This window comes from Sparus aurata, chromosome 15 (assembly GCF_900880675.1).
Source record: "Sparus aurata chromosome 15, fSpaAur1.1, whole genome shotgun sequence".
NCBI lineage: Eukaryota > Metazoa > Chordata > Actinopteri > Spariformes > Sparidae > Sparus > Sparus aurata.
In genome coordinates this window covers 6,804,683-6,821,457 of record NC_044201.1, presented here as the reverse complement: position 1 = coordinate 6,821,457, position 16,775 = coordinate 6,804,683, and the positions used below count along the sequence as shown (strand labels likewise).

The window sequence follows — 16,775 nt, the reverse complement described above, 5'->3', positions numbered from 1 at the left end:
GTTCTCATTAAGTTAAGTGCACACAGTGGGCTACTTATGGTAGATTTATTATATCCCTAGAGACCTGGAGAGCAACCCATACATCTCTGCTGGAATTAGACATATACATCTGGAATAGGCCTCACGAGAGCCCAATATAAACTAAAATGACAAATGTGTTAAATGCAGTTTTTAACAGAGGGCCCCACGAGAGACTACCCCACAAGATTATCTAATAATGTAGTTGATATTTTGCTTCATAATGCCATTTCCAGTGTTCACTGTTCATTTACTTTTAATTCTACAGCGCTGGGTTTCACAATGGAAAGCAAGTTGTTGTCCCTTTGTTCTAAACATATGGTGGAGTGACGAAGATGAGTGAAGAAGTTTGGCAGCCCTTGGAAAGAAGCTGCTCTGTAGTCTGGTGGTAAGGCAGCAGATACTTCTGTATCTGTTGCAAGACGGCACTAGGGTGACCAGACTCTGGCTGGGGCGAGTGTTGTCTTTTAGTTTCCCTTTGGGCTCTGCACAGACATCTCACTTCCGCTATCTCACTGATGCTCCATAAATGGGTACCGATGATGTTCAGGCCGGTTTTTAATCACCCCCTGCAGAGCCTTCCTGACCCGGGCACGAACCAGCCAGTTTGTGATGTTTCCTGTCACAATAGCTTCTTGTGGTTCCCACCGAACTTAACAAATTGCTAACACAAATTAACACACAGTTAACGTGAGGATTTTGCAGTGCAGGGAGATTTTGCATTAATATTGAAATACTGTCTGTTTACCAACAGCACACGTTCTCAGTCACGCGGCAGCACAAATAGCCTAAAATACAATAAGAAATATAGTAAGTATTTATATACAAATGACATGCAGTCTAATGATGTATTGTTGGATACGTAAAAAAGCAAATAATATGCACATGGGTGTTTTTATGTAAAAGCTCAGTAGCAGGTCCCTGTTTGTCTCTTCAGTAAGCCTTCTCCACAGCAGCAACAGCCTCCCTGCACACTGGGTCCAGCTGTCCATCTCCACCTGCAGGGGAGACAAACACGAACAGGTTGCCTGGCTCCGATTCTGCTTAACATCACTCAGAACAACTCAGCAAACGCGCGCACACACACACACACACACACACACACACACACACGCACACACACACACACACACACACACACTAACCGAACTGCAGCTGCTTGATATCGCAGCTGAAGACGACCTCCCCGCTGACCACGAGCTCCACCACGTTCCTGTCACGCGTCTCCTCCAGGACGCACTGGTGCACGCGCGCTCTCAGGGCGGCTGCGGACATGTTGGACAGTTTGACCTCACCCGACACACTGACAGCGATAGAGACAAGGTGCCCTGTGTGCCAAGAGAAACATACCCTGGAGACCCTGCAGGCGGAAGGTCCGGTGTCCCACGACTCCATTGGATTTATACGGTCCGTAGCAGAGTGTGACCCGCGCGTTGGCTGGCATTGTTTGTTGTGGTTACCTGGGTAACGGTGACACACACAAACACAAACACACACACACACACACACACACACTGCACCTTGCTACCACAGCCTCCTACCAAATGTGACAGAGTGTCACCTAAGAGTGAATAAGACTTAGTTATGAATAAGTTGTATGTGTATTACAAATCCACGATGAAATGCCAATAATAATTCCACATAATGAGAGGGTGGCCGACAGTAAGTTATGATTTAGACTCAGAGGCACAAACATTCAAGAGATTTTATTATGACTTGGACTCAGTACCACATATCACAAATTAGATACTGTGATATGATTTACCCTCTCATGATATGAATTGGAATAAAACAAATCTTCCAAGAGTTTCTAATTATTCCAGTTGGGTTGAAATGGCCTTTTGGCTTACAGTGGAAAATACAGCGTGGTAAAAAAAAAAAAAATAGCCTACTTGAGTAGAGGTAAGGATATCATATTAAAATATTACCTATGTATATAAATTGTTCAGTAAAAGTCTAAAAAAGCTAAAAATGTGATGGTTTCAGGTGGCAACTTTTATTTACAGAGAACGTGAGACATTTCATGACATTACCCTGTGTTTTAGGATAAAGTCAGGCTTCAAGTTATGTCGAAGCCAGTGGGATGTCATTTCCCATGAAAGCAGTAAAATCACACATTTGTGGGGATGCTCAAAAGTCAAAAGTCTCAAAAGTACGCGGGTTTTCACTATCTTCAGCCCTTTTTTGATCACCTGAATCAGTTTTTTCTTCTTTTTCAAAAAAAAAAATCTGATTGTTGATAAAATAATTTACAAATGCACCTCTAGGCTCTAGTGTAGCATGTATTGTGCCAAGTAACTAGTTACTAAAGTAATCAAACAAATGTAGAATAAAAAAGTACAATATTTGCCTACAAAATGTTGCGAAGGTGGAAGTATAAATTCTTAGAAAATGGAAAAAAAGTACTTCAAAATTGTACTTGTACAGTACTTAGTTACATTATGTCATGTCACTAGGACCCTGTACAGTAATGTACATTGTGCCTTACATTAATAAAATAAATACATACATGAAAAGAGATGAGAATTTTTCATATTGTGCATCTACTATATAAACACCAAAATGAACTCTTCGCTTGATTTTAGTTTTCTTTTAATTTTCAACAGTATTCCATAAATACAATAATTCATTTCATAAATACAATAATTTATTTCATAAATACAATACATTTATCTCATAAATACAAGGACAGTCATAAACACAGTGATCACCTCTAGTTTTTCATATAGTTTCATATACTTACTTTTGAACATTTACACCCTATAACATTATACAAAAATAAATAAATTAATCCATATATTCTGATCATAGATTTACAAATGCACACGTTTGATCACACTTAACATTCTTTGATGAACTAAACAACATCTCTTTAAAGTCTTTGTCAGTTTCTTATCGTTTCCTATGTACACAAGCACAGTATGAGTCCCAGTGCACGGATTACAGTACAGTCAACTACATGATTCGGTAAAAGGACACAGACGTTTAGACATTTTGGTAATACCACATGTGTTGTCGGTACAATAGACACAACACAAAATGATATTGCATAGAATACTCTAGTTTACATTGTAGCCTACTTATAATCTTCAAACATCAGATAGCAGCATGCGTTGTGCGAGTCGACATCCGCCATTTATCACAGACTACATGTGCTCTGTCAAACTGACGGACTGACAGGCGTCACAGACAAAATGATAAAAAGTAAGAAAATAATAAATGCAGAGCCAGAAACAGGAGAATGAATCTTCCCATTGCCCTCCATCCTGAACTGCAGCACCGGTTGTTACCAAACTATACATACTCTACATACTCTTTTCTTTGGCTGATTCATCTCAATTTAGTGCAAAAAAAAAAAAAGAAAAAGAATAAAGGAACTAAACTATGGCTTGAATTTTTACCTACTTCTTTTTTTCTGACAACATCCGTTATAATAACGAAACACCTCTAATATTCTCTAAGAATAAGTCGATTATCAACGGCACTTCATACATTTTACAATACAACGACAGGCTAACATAACATTTTGTATCACAGTTACAGTGAATGACTCAAGAGGAGCAGTTTGCTGCGTTTAAAATCACTCCACCACTATTCTCACTGACGGGTTCTTATGATTTACTACCGTTCTTCAAAGCCTGTGGCTCCCCGTGGGATGAAGTCTGGGTTTGAGCCTCCATTGTCGTCTGGTCTGGTGTCTTCACCAGAACCTGTGGCAGTGTTGGCTGATTCTTGGTCAGGTCAGTCGCTCTCTGCTGTGTTTTGCTTTGCCAGTTTGTGTCTGTCTGCGTGTGCGTCTCCAGCGTCCGGCCCTGTCTTTGCACTTTGACACTGGAGTTACATTTATTGCACAGATCCCTCATGTCCAGGAGCCCCTGCACCAGACACTTGACAAATACTGCTGAACGTGTCTCCGAGCTCTCGTGGAAACTGGACACGCAGAAGATAATGTGGTCTGACTGAGGGTTGTAACACGCTCCATATCCGTTCGGAAGCACGGGTCCGTAGCAGCAGAACATCTCCACAGTAGTAGGAACCTGAGGGAAGAGCGGATCCTTCAGTACTGACAGTTTTATTACTGTGTTTAGACACCGCTGTGGGTGGAACGAGTTAGACTATTGAGATGTAAGTGTGTCTTAAATCTTGATGTCTGACAGTTATATAAACAAAACCTAAATTGCCGTTTTGACTAAAATAACCAGGTGGCATTTTATTCAAAACATCTCTCAATCTGTTCAGTTTCTTCTGCACGATACAGAGGAAACAGACAGGGACACGCTTGAAGTGCACATTAAAAGTTGTGTGCCAAGATCAGAAAATGCCATAATCTCCACTTCCCGTGATACAACTCAGTTGTGTCTTTCAGTCACAGATGCAACAATTAATCAACTAGTTCATTAAAAATATTTATTATAATTGGTGATCACTTTTCAAGAAACTATTTAAAAATGTGATGGTTCCAAGTTTTGCTTGTTTTTGAGTGTTTTTGGATGGACTGTTGGACAGTCAGACAAAGCGAGACATTTGATGACATTATCTTGCGTTTTAGTTTTTTTGAATCCTTTGCCTAAAAGCTTTGCTTACTACACCACATGCAGCCATTATTTCTATCACAAATAATTTGTTTTTGTCAGCGACACAAATAGGCTGAAAGGACCATGTTTTCCAGAAGAACTTCTCTTTGCCACTTGATGTGATGCAGCTGAACACTTGGACAGCTCGGAAGATAATCTGAATGTGGCAGGAGCTTCTACAAAGTGAAGTCGCTCTTTTTTTCTCTCTCTCGCAAAGCACTCCTGTTAAACCCTTTATTTAATGATTTATCTCTGCCCATAATGCTAATTATTTCAGAGACCTGAAAAAGCTCAGATTATATCTGGAACCCTGGATAATGTGCAATTTGCTCCACTTTCACTGCTTTCATTGTTTTCTGATATTATAGTTCAACTGATTAATACAGAAATCGACATGGTGATCTGCAGATGAATTGATTATGTATAGTGATGCAAAGTATAGTATATTTGCAGATCACAGATAGGCCGATAAACACATTTTGACTTATTTCCAAATACTGATCTATGTACGTATTCTTTTCCACCAAAAGCAGAGAACTTAAGTCTCTCCTGTAGTGGAATTAACATATTATTATGATGGCCTACTGGCAGATGCAAGACATTTGATGCTTTTCGACATGTGAACATTCACTGGGAAATATATAAGAACATTTTGTCAGAAGTTCATATTGGCATAAGTTGGCATTTTTGGCCCATATTTACTTTGAAGCCTTTGTAATATAACTAATTGGAACTCTCTTAGCTCCTAAAAGTCGACTTCTTTCAAACCACACTCCTCCAGTTTATAGCTCAGGCTTTCTATTAGAAAAGCTCAAGCAAAAGCCAAGGAAACCCTGACAACGTCATTGATGTTAAGTTTTCCATCTTTATAACGCTCACTGCTGTGCCACATTACACAACTGTTTTCACTCACTGTGCAGTGCTCTGTGTGACCATCAAAGTTCTCGTGCACATTTTTCATCAAACACATTTTTGATCACGTATAGCTTCAGTTTAATGATGACTGTACCTGACTCGTTGAGAGAATGAACTGATTACAGATGAGATGGGCTTCATCGGTGAATATGTCTGGCTTCTCCATCTTCAGCTCACGAGCAATTTCACGTAGTCCCAGTAAGTGATTGTCTATTGCCATCCCTGTTAAAGCCTAGAAAAAGGAAGAGTGAACACATGTTATTGTGTTTTCTTTGAAAAGCAAAGTTTTCCCAGAAATCTGGAGGGCATTAGAGTATATTACCAGAATAGTATACTTTGTCTGCGCATTTATGGCACCTCGTAACATCTCCATCTTTTCTGTTTCCTGCAGAAACCAACAACAACAACAGAGAATCGATGCTAGACTGTTCAATCTATTTATTTACAGTAAGCATAGTTTGTCATGATGGAGGAGTACATCAACGCAGACCTTAGTCATAAAATCGAACTGACAATCTGATTACATTATTCAAACTGAGTTTTTCCTCCGCAGCACCGCTCGTTTAAATTGGATCGTGTGACTAAAACATCTTACGCCTGTGCTCGGTCCTCCATCAGTCATCGCTTTGACAAAGGCCAGAGCTTCTGGCGTGGCTGAGCGGATGTTGTCCACTCTGCCTTCTCGAAAACGCCGTATCGATGCGCTCTCGTAGGTGGACACAGGTCTGCCATGACATCTGGAGCAACACACACACACACACACACACACAAAGAGCCTTGTAGCTCGGAGCCCCGAGTTAATGTGATGATGTATGAGGATCCTGTCATTGATCCTCCTCTTACCGGTAGTAGGCTAGCTGAAGGGCGACCTGGATGTAAGCGTCAGGACTCATTTTCTGCTTCTTGATGAACTCTTTCCCGTAGTCGTAGAACTTGTGGACGTCCATGTCCAGATTTTTCACCAGCCTGAGCAGATAAGAATAATTCCTGCCATGAGCTGAAAGCATTTAATCATTCCTTGTGATTGTGCAGAAACCAGAGTGAAGCCAGACCTCTGTAGTTTGTCAGCAGAGGAGGCGAGGAGTTTGTGGATCTCTGGAGTGCATTTCCAGCGGAGTCTGCGCGGAGCAGGCAGCTCGCTCACACTGGCAGCCCTGACCAGCTTCGACGGGCTGCCAGTCCTGATGACTCACGGGAATATGATATCATTGTGCATTTCATTTGTAAAGTCTTACTTGGATTTTCAAAGCAAATGCCGGCAAGTATCACAAATACATTTTGTACTTCCATTTCTTACATGTATTTGAGTAGATACTCTGTGCACTGCACGAGGACAATTCCTTCAAACGCTGAGTGTTCACACACGACCCCACAGCAGCCGTCAGCTCCTACGACAAACTGACACAGACACACTATTCAGTGAGATTTTGCTGAGCCAAACTGAGAAGCTCCATGAAGTCACAGTTTCATCACTCTACTTGAGCATTCTGCCACATACCGCAATCTACGTGTTCCTTCATATACATTTCATCTGCATGTTACACCCTGCAGAGAAGAAATAATTTACATAAGAAGCCTCTGGCTCTCTAGGTAGTAAATGTTAATCATATGATTCTTTAGATAAATCGGAATTCTTTATCAAAACCTCTCCATCAAAGTTCCTGCTAATAACATCATGCTTGTAATCCAATGGGAATGTCCACTCTCCCTCCAAATATCTTTAAATGTGAATTCAAAATGTGCCATGGGATTGGCTGATTAGAACCACAGGCACTTTGAGAGATGAGCATGAATTTGTTCAGCTATTTACCGCAGTTATTACCTCCGCCTTTCGTCTGAGCTGGTTTGTCAGCAGGAGTACACAAACACTACGGAACAGATTGCCATGAAACTTGGATGGAGGGTGGGTCTTGGCCCCGAATAGACCCCATTCATTTTTGGTTGGGATCCGGATAAAATAATGGATCCATAAACTTTTCCTCACCTTCTTTAACATCGCGAGGTCGGGTGTTTTTTTTGTTGTTGACATTTTTGTTAATTTCTCAGGAAATGATGCATGGATCTTGATAAAAAAAAAAATATCTGGTGCATTTAGGTGGCTGGTACCTATGAGTGAATACAATATGATGGGGATGCTCCCACTTCCAGAGTTGGGAGGTCGTCATTCCAACTTTGGTGTTTGTGCGCATCAAGTCGGAATGTGGGAGCAACATGGACGCCAGAAAAAAGTTGTATTGCATTTTATGGCACAGAGCGTTTAACGGATACAACCTAAAATGCCATTTTACAGATTATATGTGAGAAAAACTTAGAGGTTTCTAAGCATCAACCCAATGTTTACTTTTGTCCACCATATTTTGACCTAAGATTGAAATGTTGGGCCTTGGCGGAGGTATGTGCTCTACTTAGTGCCATTCTATTCAAGGAGGGTAAATCGATCTTACAAGTAGCAGCCAGCCTTCTTCTGGATTCCTCTCGTTGTCACTTTAGTCTTTCCCCTCCTTAGAGAACATCAAAGTGTGCTCACTAACCTGCATGGGCTTGTCGTACCAGCGATTGCCCCCGTTCTTGGCCAATCCTCCGCCGTGCAGCATCAGCATGGCCCGTGTGGTGTCGCTCAGCTCAGGCCCAGTGGCTTCATCAAGACAGACCAGACACATACAGCGCTCGATCATGTCCAGAGAGTCCCTGTTAGTCGACTCTAGGGGATAATACGAAGAAGAAAGGTCAATTAGAGGGGACGATTAGCAAACATCATGATCTACCTGACTCAAAGCTCACCTCTCATCAGCACACTACGGGACTCGGCCCACTCAGTCCGCCCGTCTGACGTGAGGATGCCGATGGGTGGGAGCTGTTCCTCGTCGCTGCCAGCCATCCTGGCGATCTTCTCCAGCTGAGTCAGCAGGTCCCTTTCGTTCAGGCGGCGGAAGTTGATCACCACATCCAGCACAAAGAACTGGACAGAGGTTCAGATTTGTAATAAACTGTTGCAACGCACGCGGGGACATTGTTTCTTAAAGACAGGGACTATAAGGACAGCTAGAACGTGTCTTCACAAGCGTCTCGTGAGAAAGATCAATTTCTGGTGGACTTTTACTTATTCGAGCACCTTCTCTGTGGACACTGTTGTGGCACCGCTGAAGGTTTTCTGGCTGTTGCGCAATTGTCACATGTTATAGATAAGTAACTCAACAGAGAGCACTTGTCAGGGGCTGTGGCTGTTAATCGCTCATTTGGAGATACGCTAGCATTGTAGCAACAGAACCTGTTCACCATGAGAGCGAGTGACGATCCATATGTTCTGCTGTGACAGGGACATGATGTATAGTCTAATTGTTACCTGAAACTGTCACTGTCAATATTGTTGTCTGTCTATTGTGGGAATAGTTGCAACTAACTAGTATGTTCATTTTTTCGATTCATTTGTCACTTACTTTCCCAATTGCTTGTTTGGTCTACAGGAATGTCTGAAAAATGGTGAAAAACAGCGTTTCCCAAAATCCCAAGATGCCATCCTCAATTTATCTTCCTTTACATTTAAGAAAGCTGGAATCAGAGAATTCTGACCTCTTTTTACTTAAAGAATATTCAGTTAACTACTCAACTTAACGGTTGCAATTGTGAGGTGATCTGTTCTGAATTCCTCTAAGGCATTTTAAAGAGTTCTCATGTGTGTTAGCTCTATCATTTAGCATGAAAGTTAATTCCTCATTCTTGACTGTTTGGTGACAACAGCAGCTCAAAGGGTTGAAATCTTCAGAAAAAGCTTTCAAGTGGACCTTGAGTTGGACTTGTATTGTCAGACTCCACCGATGATGACTGTGATGTGGTGGAAAGCTGCAGAAAAAGTCTATTCTAGGAATGCGGGATGTGTGTGTGTTTTTTTTTTAAACTGTGTCTGACCTGGTTTTTACAAGCAACAATGATGTGTTCAGGTTCTGGCATCACGCTGCTCTCCTGAGCCACGAGTGTGTCCCTCTCGGGCCCCGGTAGGCGATAGGAAGTGAAGAGGCGATAGTACTGCTCCATGCACAGAGGGGTCCCGGCCAGCTGGCCCCGGGCGTAGTCCACAGGGAGGGACCGACTACACACAGACACACACTTGACTTGTCAGGCCTTTTTATTCACACATGAGATATAAGTGGAGATAATTCTGGTGAGATTGAATCTCTCATGTTCATAACTTACGAATCAAGAAGAGTCTTGTACTCCAAAACCCCCGAAATTAAGTGTGCAGCAAACCTGGGAAAGAAAACTTCAAGTTAAAATACTTTCCGAAAGGCACACATATTGTACTTTGTCACGCTTTCTCACACACTCTATGTTTGAGGTAACAATTCCCTACGTTTGGCCGTGTTCCTGTTTAACTCTTAAAGGTGCACTATGTAGTTTTTGGGGCAGAAGTTGTAATCAGAGAATCAATTACATTGATTTTTTTTACACAGATTTAATTATTTTTGTTCACTGGAAAATGTCAAAATTAGCTTTTACAAATACATTTTTATGTATTTTAAATAAGTCTCCAAAACTGATTGACTGGTTGCTCAGTGATTGATTGGCTCATGGGCCACTGTCGCACGCGATAAGCTGGCTTTCCTTTAGGGAACTGAAGGAATCATTTTCCTCCATTGCCCTTTTAGGTTTATAGCTACTGCTGTGTTTTCAAACACAACAGTGAAAAGGTCAGGTGACTTCTTCCAAACTCTCCTCATCTACTTTCACACTGTTGCACCATCCATTTCACTCAAAATAGCAGGAAACACACATGTAACCAGAATGTAGTGCTCTATATATCTGCCTTACCCCCCACAACATCACCTAAACCCACAAACACAAGTGTAACTCTATCCGTCCCGTATAAATGCTATATGTAAATCATCTGGTTAAGGGGCCGGACCCTGATCAATACCATGTGAACCAAACCACGGCCTTCATTGTCTATTAACCTTGCCACCAGCAGTGGCCTGGCCTCTGAGCCCTCAAGGTGTTCTGGGTAATGACCCCATCTGTCAACGTGCAGTGAGGAAGTGTTCAATTTGCTGTGATCGATCACAGCCTGCCTCTGAGTAATTTATAAAGTTCACTGTCATTCCTCAGGTCTTCATGGTGACATAATCAGAAACGGCTTGTCATGTGGAGACTGTCAGATTTTTTGAAATGCATGGCAGCTTGTTCTTTTACAGGACGGTTGATTCTTGAAACACAGTCACATCCACGACAGCATGACGACATGTTTGTCCTGTCTCAGTTCTGCAGCGTCTGGTACCGTAAAGAGTCGATGGGAGCTCTGAAGCTCTGCTGCGGGAAGACCATCGCAGGACTGGAGTTGACGGGAAGAGCCAGTCTGTTGTTCAGGTACATGTCATTCAGCCAGTAGTCATACACCTACAGTAGGAAACACAGGGGGATTCGATAAAAAGGCACAATCTACAGGAATAGTGAACTAATAGTGAATAAGTGAAGGATCAGAGATGGACGTGTTTATCCGCTTGAAATTGATGGATAATTCTGCACAGACCAACTCTTTAGGTCTCTAAGTGTTTTCCATTAATATACGTCTGAAATGATAATAAACAATGGTGTAAACCAGGCATGTAATCTGATTTATGGTGGAATATAATTTCATATAAAACTAAATCTTTAGTCAATTCATCCTTTATATACCAAATTTGTTACAAAAAAGGCAAAAAATGACTGGTCCTTTACTGAAGACTTCATCTGCACTTTAGAATAAAGTAACACATGATAATGCATCACTGTGGGATTTTAAACATCTTGCACATCACTATGAGGTATCTGTTATTTACCCAGTTGGCTTTGTTCTCCCTCCTCTCCACGAGTTTGCTCTGTAGTAGCTTCCCCACCCCTCCAGGGGCTCCAAACTGCTTCACTACATTTTGGGTCTTGTTGAACTGTTCTTCAGTGAGCAGGTGCTTCATGCACCTCAGGTACATGTCCAGGGTGTCCTCCAGGGCCGGGAGCGGCAGCTTAGGGAGACCCTGAGCAGTGTGTGTGGGGGGGATAAAAAAAAAAAAACAACTCAGAAAAACAGCATTTTCTTTTCTGAATTTAAGTTCTCTGACACATGCATTCTGATGTATCCTCTTATCAAGAACCCTTCATTAAAATTATTTTAACTGTACTTTTTCACTGAGAACAATACAAGAAAATGTAGATCATGCACTTGCACATGTTTATTATTAAGTCTTACATGGATCCCTACTTGATTTATACAACAGTTACTTGATCTTTTTAATATCCTTTAATTTGATGATTGATTGCGAAACATTATTTCCCCTCATGCACACTGAATTCAAACACTAGTCAAGATATTTACATCACCGCCCCCTAAATCTTTGGAGGGCTCCCGGTCCAGAACTGGCATGTTGGCGGTGCAGATCGGCAGGCTGAGACTCTGTGACAACAAATCAAATATCACTGTCAAGTTCCGGCAAGAGAAAGCTCTTTAAAATAACTGTGACAATATGAGATCAGTTCTCTGTAAACTCCTATTTAAAACTAACGCTGATCAATTAATACATTTTGTCGACGCAAATAGAAGGATGCGCACTTTTTGGATGCAGCATCTTTGGGTTTTTTAAAAAAAAAAAGTTGTCTCACAAACCTGCGCATTTGGTGTCGACATGCTGCCATAAATAACACAAATAAATCTGCTAAACTAAAAGAAATAAACCAGCTCATTTCGAGAAAAAAAAAAGAAAAGAAATGTTTTACTCACCAGAAGGAATCAATCAACAATCCCACTCGTCCCCTTGTTATTATCCATCTACACCTGAATCCACTCCTGGCTGGAATTCTCTCGTTAAATTTCACTTCTTTGCTCCTTTTTTCATTTTGAGCATCTTTCAATCCCCAACATGGCAAAAGCACAACTCCCTCGCTGGCTCAGGAGAGATGCTGAGGAGAGGGGGGGTACCTCAGCCTCCCGGCGGCCACGCAGGCTCCTCCCAGAAGCGCTGCCATTCGCCCAGAAGTTTATTTGGTACTTGAGCATTTTCAGCCCACCTTATTTAGTCGCCGGCTCACCGCCTTGGATGCTCCACACGCTCAGCCGGGGAACAATTAGGATGCGTTGGGCGCGGACTTTCCTCTTCTTGCTTTCTGAATTCTCTCGTCGAGCAGTTCGGGTGCCTTCATACATTGCTTCCACCTCAGCGCGTCTGACTGGTTTAATTGGCGTTTAATATTATGTGCAGAGATTTGCATTTTGGAGAAAAGCGCTGCTGAATTTTACACACAATATCAACCTCAAGATCCTACATGAAATTATGGTTTTATTTGTTCCAAAATGTATTCTTTTGAATTCTCTGAAATAGAGGAAATTGTTTACTTTGGACTTTTCATACGGAACCTAAACTTGTGTGGCCCTTAATAAGTTTCATATTTGTTTGTTCAATTAATTTGATTAACAAGCATGAATCCAAAAATATTTGACAAGCGTAACCAGATTTTTTAAATTCAAAAATCCAGTTTCATTTTCTTTTTGTGCTCTGTTTGCAGAAACAAAATTGGTCATACACCGCAATAAATAATTCTATTACTTGCCTAAAATAAATGTATTAAATGTATTGTAATGTAATAAATTTCCATAGACAGCTTCATTCACATAATATTGATTTAATTATGTACATGAATATACATGTATGTACAGTCGCAGATCATACAACGAGGCTTTGCATTCCGGAAATACACCATCATCCAAAAAACAATAAATCCAAATAAACAGACACAAAGACGCAGATCTCAGCTCGGGTCCACCTCTTGTATCTTTTCTAACACTGCAGTGTGACACACAGTATTGCATATTGAGTTTAGCAGCACAACTCTGGCAAAAAAAGAAAGAGTACAGATCACACTGAAAGACGCATATACATTACATTTTCTCTTCTTTTAAAATACATTTACACATAATCCCTGAATACGATATGAGTCAGTTTCTGATACAGTGATAAATACTGTGGATGAGTAGACATTTATCTCAACAAATCGTTCACAATACTCTCACTTTAAGATGAACAAACGCCAGCGAGCGCCTTTCTACTGCAAAAAGCGTGAAGCTACTTGATTTGACAATACCCGGAGGGACTGTCACCAGAAGCGGTAAATTATTTATGTTGTTACACAATCCTAATCGTGTTATGCAATTGATTGGATCGGGCTGGATGCACACAACTCTACATGGGCACTTTGATAGTTTGACTCTCGGCTGAAGGTCTTTTTACGCGTACTCTCCTCCTGAGGATTCCTCCTCTGAGTGGGACCGTTGCGCAAAGGTTTCAATGCCGTTCTCGTCGATGGTTGTGCACAAACCCTTCCTCTTCTTCTCCCGTTGCTCCATCTTAATCGTGTCATACAGTCCTGTCGGGCCATCCTCCAGGAGCATATTTCTCTCCGAGTATGAGGGCTTCATCTTCGTCACGTTCTTCAGGAGAAGGAGCGCCGGTGCGTAAAGTACATTGGCGAGGCCCATGCCTAAGTTGAGCTGAACAAAGCCCAGGTCGTGCACTATCTGTCCAGCCGCCACGGGCCCCAGGGCGTAGGCCACGCAATAGGAGATATCTGCGATGGCGTAGACGCTGCCATACACTGACACGTGGCGCACATCCACCAGGAAGCCCAGTGTTGGCAGGAGCGCCGTGTCCACGAAGGCGATGCCGAAACAGATTCCGCACAGCGGGATCATGAGCTCTCCAAAGTTTTTACAGGCTGGCACAGTGCAGGAGCTGGCGCCTATGAACACCATGCCTATAGCCCCGTAAAACCACTGGAGGTGAGGGTACTTGGCTGCTAATTTGACAGTGAGATACACACCCAAGACATGAGGGAAGAAGGCAGGGAACCATGTCATGCCGATCTCCCACTGGCTGGCATGCATGGTGTCCTCCATCCAGTTGGCGATAGTGGGCTCGAGGAAGGCGAGAGGGATGTTACATATGGTCAGAGCACCAGCCACGACAGCTATGTACGGATCAATCATCAGCTTGTACATGGGGGTGCCCACCGGCATGTTTTCTCTCTCCCGGTTGGAGAAGGGTTTCAACACCGTCAGGCACAAAATACCGTCAGCGAGGCAGATGACGGCCAGGATCAGGAAGGGCACGCGCTTCCCTGCGAACTGATAGAGGACCCCTCCAAAGGGGGGCGCCACGAGACTCCCAAAAGAAATGAAAGCCAAGGCGATACCCAGCGCCTTGCTCCTCTCCGTGTCCACCGTGTACCTGTCCGCGATCAGAGCGATCCCGGAGGTGTCCGCGAAAGCCGAGCCGAGGCCCTGCATGCTGCGCGCCAGGAACAGGGTCCAGTAGTTCTCAGCGAAGGCAAAGATAATAGTGGAGAGAAACATGACGTTGAGGCCGATGAAGAGTGGGATATCATACCCGACCCGGTCTATAAACGGGCCACTCAGCGGGTTCACCAGGAGCTGCAGGATGGCCTTGGAGGCGAACAGGACACCGATCTGTAGGTCGAAGTTGCCCTTGGGTAGTTTGTGGATGGTGCTGTTGGTGGAGTTGGTGTGCGGCAAAGCGGCTTGGGCACGATCCGCTGCGTTCTGTAGCCCTTCGAGGTAATCGGGTATAATTGGCACAATTACCATGTAAAGCATGTTGTCTAATAAAAGTGCTGTGCAGACTATTACCAGAATAATCCGTTTCTGCCGTTCTGGGTCTTGGACTACCAGTTGTTTAGTTCTTTCGCTCATCTGGGACAGTTTGGAGGCGGCAGATTGAGCCAAATTAGTGGCGTGTCCCTCTGTGCGACCCTCTGGCTCCATGATTCTCTCCCCTCTGGCTCAGGTCTCGTCTTTGGAAAAAAAGAAAGTCGGCTTCCCCCAGTTGATTTGTTTAAAGAATTACGCACGCGTGGCACATCTGCTCGGGCTTTTATTTCGTTTTCTTTTCCAACACCGGGAGCCCCGCTAGATAACTTTCCTCTGCTTTACCTCTTCTCCGTCCCTCGCGCCGTCCGTCATCGCACGCGCTTTTCCACTCCCGTGACTCGGGCACGTTTTATCCCCGCCGTCCCTAGTTGCTTCATTGTCTCATATCCCGTCATTCGGGTGACGCGCTGCTGGTCCCGGTCCTCACTCACAGGTTGGGGGATTCACCTCGAGCTCACAGTGCCGGCTCCATCAGCGCAACTGGCTGCTTTAGGTCCGTGCGCTGCGCCCCTCCGGATCCCAGACGCTCGCAGCTGTCTCCAGTCACCTGTAACGCTGTGCGCTAAGTCATCATTCCACATCAACTCGACTGGTTTTTGTCGGCCGTGGAAGGAATACACACTGCAGTTTGTTGACTCCCATAGGTGTCCCCCTCCCCCCTCCCATCTCCGCCGATGGCTGTGACGCACAGTCCTGCTGCTCTCCACAAGATCTTTTATGCTAATTGAATACAAAACCCCCGAGTGCGCACTGCTGCTGTCCAGCGACATGCTCCTGGACAGAGCTGAAGCTGCTTGCTCCACTTATTTAAGCCTCCTCAGTTTTAAAATACACTCAGCAGAAACTTGATAGTTTGAGTCTCAAAGAAGGTTAGGTATTTTTATTTCTCTAAAACTCTTGTAATATGTTCCTCTGGCATGGACTGAAGCTTCAGCTTCGACATGAAGAAGATCCACGCAGATTTCTGAGGAGTAGAACTGATTCAGCACCACGCTACAGTGGACAGCTCCACTGAAAATGTCACTGAGCGGAGGTGAAGGGATGAAATTGACATTTCGTGTCTTATTGCTATCAAAGTTTTCCGAGTGCCTGTTGTTTTAAAGTAAGATGTTGGTGTTTCATCTGACATCACTGAGCCGAAGTGAGTTCAAGCCTCCGCAGCCATCCACACACTGCTGAAGTGTAACTGAGCGAAGCCTGAATGAGCTTTCTCTCTCTCTCTCTCTCTCTCTCTTTCTCTCTCTCCCTCTCTCCGCGTCCGTGAGTTTGTACGTGCCCGTGCGCGTGTGTAAGATACATAATTTCTCAGCCTTGTCACTCTGCTTTTTGAACCACCCGGATCTTTTATTTACGATCGGCGCTGAAAGGTCTGAGACGAACAGGAATTTACCGACAACTGAAGAAAGACTCCATCCTTGTCATCTCCGTCACATTATGTCACTGGACTCCCGCTTAGAGATCGAATGTAACTGAGTACATTTACTCAAGTACCAGACTTCAGAACAGTTTTGAGACACTTGTTCTTTACTTGATTATTTCAATTTTCTGCTTCTTCATACCTCCACTTCACGACATTTATTATAACG

At 43.3% G+C, this 16,775-nt stretch overlaps 3 protein-coding genes across 3 annotated transcripts; all 3 read right to left on the bottom strand.

Moving 5' to 3' along the window:
* Positions 1-256: 256 nt before the first annotated feature.
* c15h10orf53 (chromosome 15 C10orf53 homolog) lies at positions 257-1,465 on the bottom strand. The gene is made up of 3 exons (XM_030442607.1): positions 1,369-1,465; positions 1,164-1,283; positions 257-1,016 (listed from the first exon to the last, which is right to left on the bottom strand). The coding sequence occupies exons 1-3, from the start codon at positions 1,460-1,462 to the stop codon at positions 952-954; spliced, it is 279 nt and encodes a 92-aa protein (XP_030298467.1). The 5' UTR covers positions 1,463-1,465; the 3' UTR covers positions 257-951.
* A 1,181-nt stretch (positions 1,466-2,646) lies between these two features.
* On the bottom strand, positions 2,647-12,453 carry chata (choline O-acetyltransferase a). Its single transcript, XM_030441031.1, has 15 exons — positions 12,250-12,453; positions 11,848-11,925; positions 11,318-11,509; positions 10,777-10,895; positions 9,699-9,752; positions 9,414-9,594; positions 8,289-8,466; positions 8,039-8,208; positions 6,805-6,905; positions 6,560-6,688; positions 6,351-6,473; positions 6,103-6,244; positions 5,830-5,892; positions 5,602-5,739; positions 2,647-4,055 (listed from the first exon to the last, which is right to left on the bottom strand). The coding sequence occupies exons 2-15, from the start codon at positions 11,893-11,895 to the stop codon at positions 3,630-3,632; spliced, it is 2,064 nt and encodes a 687-aa protein (XP_030296891.1). The 5' UTR covers positions 11,896-11,925; positions 12,250-12,453; the 3' UTR covers positions 2,647-3,629.
* Positions 12,454-13,128: 675 nt separating this feature from the next.
* slc18a3a (solute carrier family 18 member 3a) lies at positions 13,129-15,838 on the bottom strand. Its single transcript, XM_030441048.1, has one exon. The coding sequence runs from the start codon at positions 15,301-15,303 to the stop codon at positions 13,750-13,752; it is 1,554 nt and encodes a 517-aa protein (XP_030296908.1). The 5' UTR covers positions 15,304-15,838; the 3' UTR covers positions 13,129-13,749.
* Between the last annotated feature and the right edge of the window lie 937 nt (positions 15,839-16,775).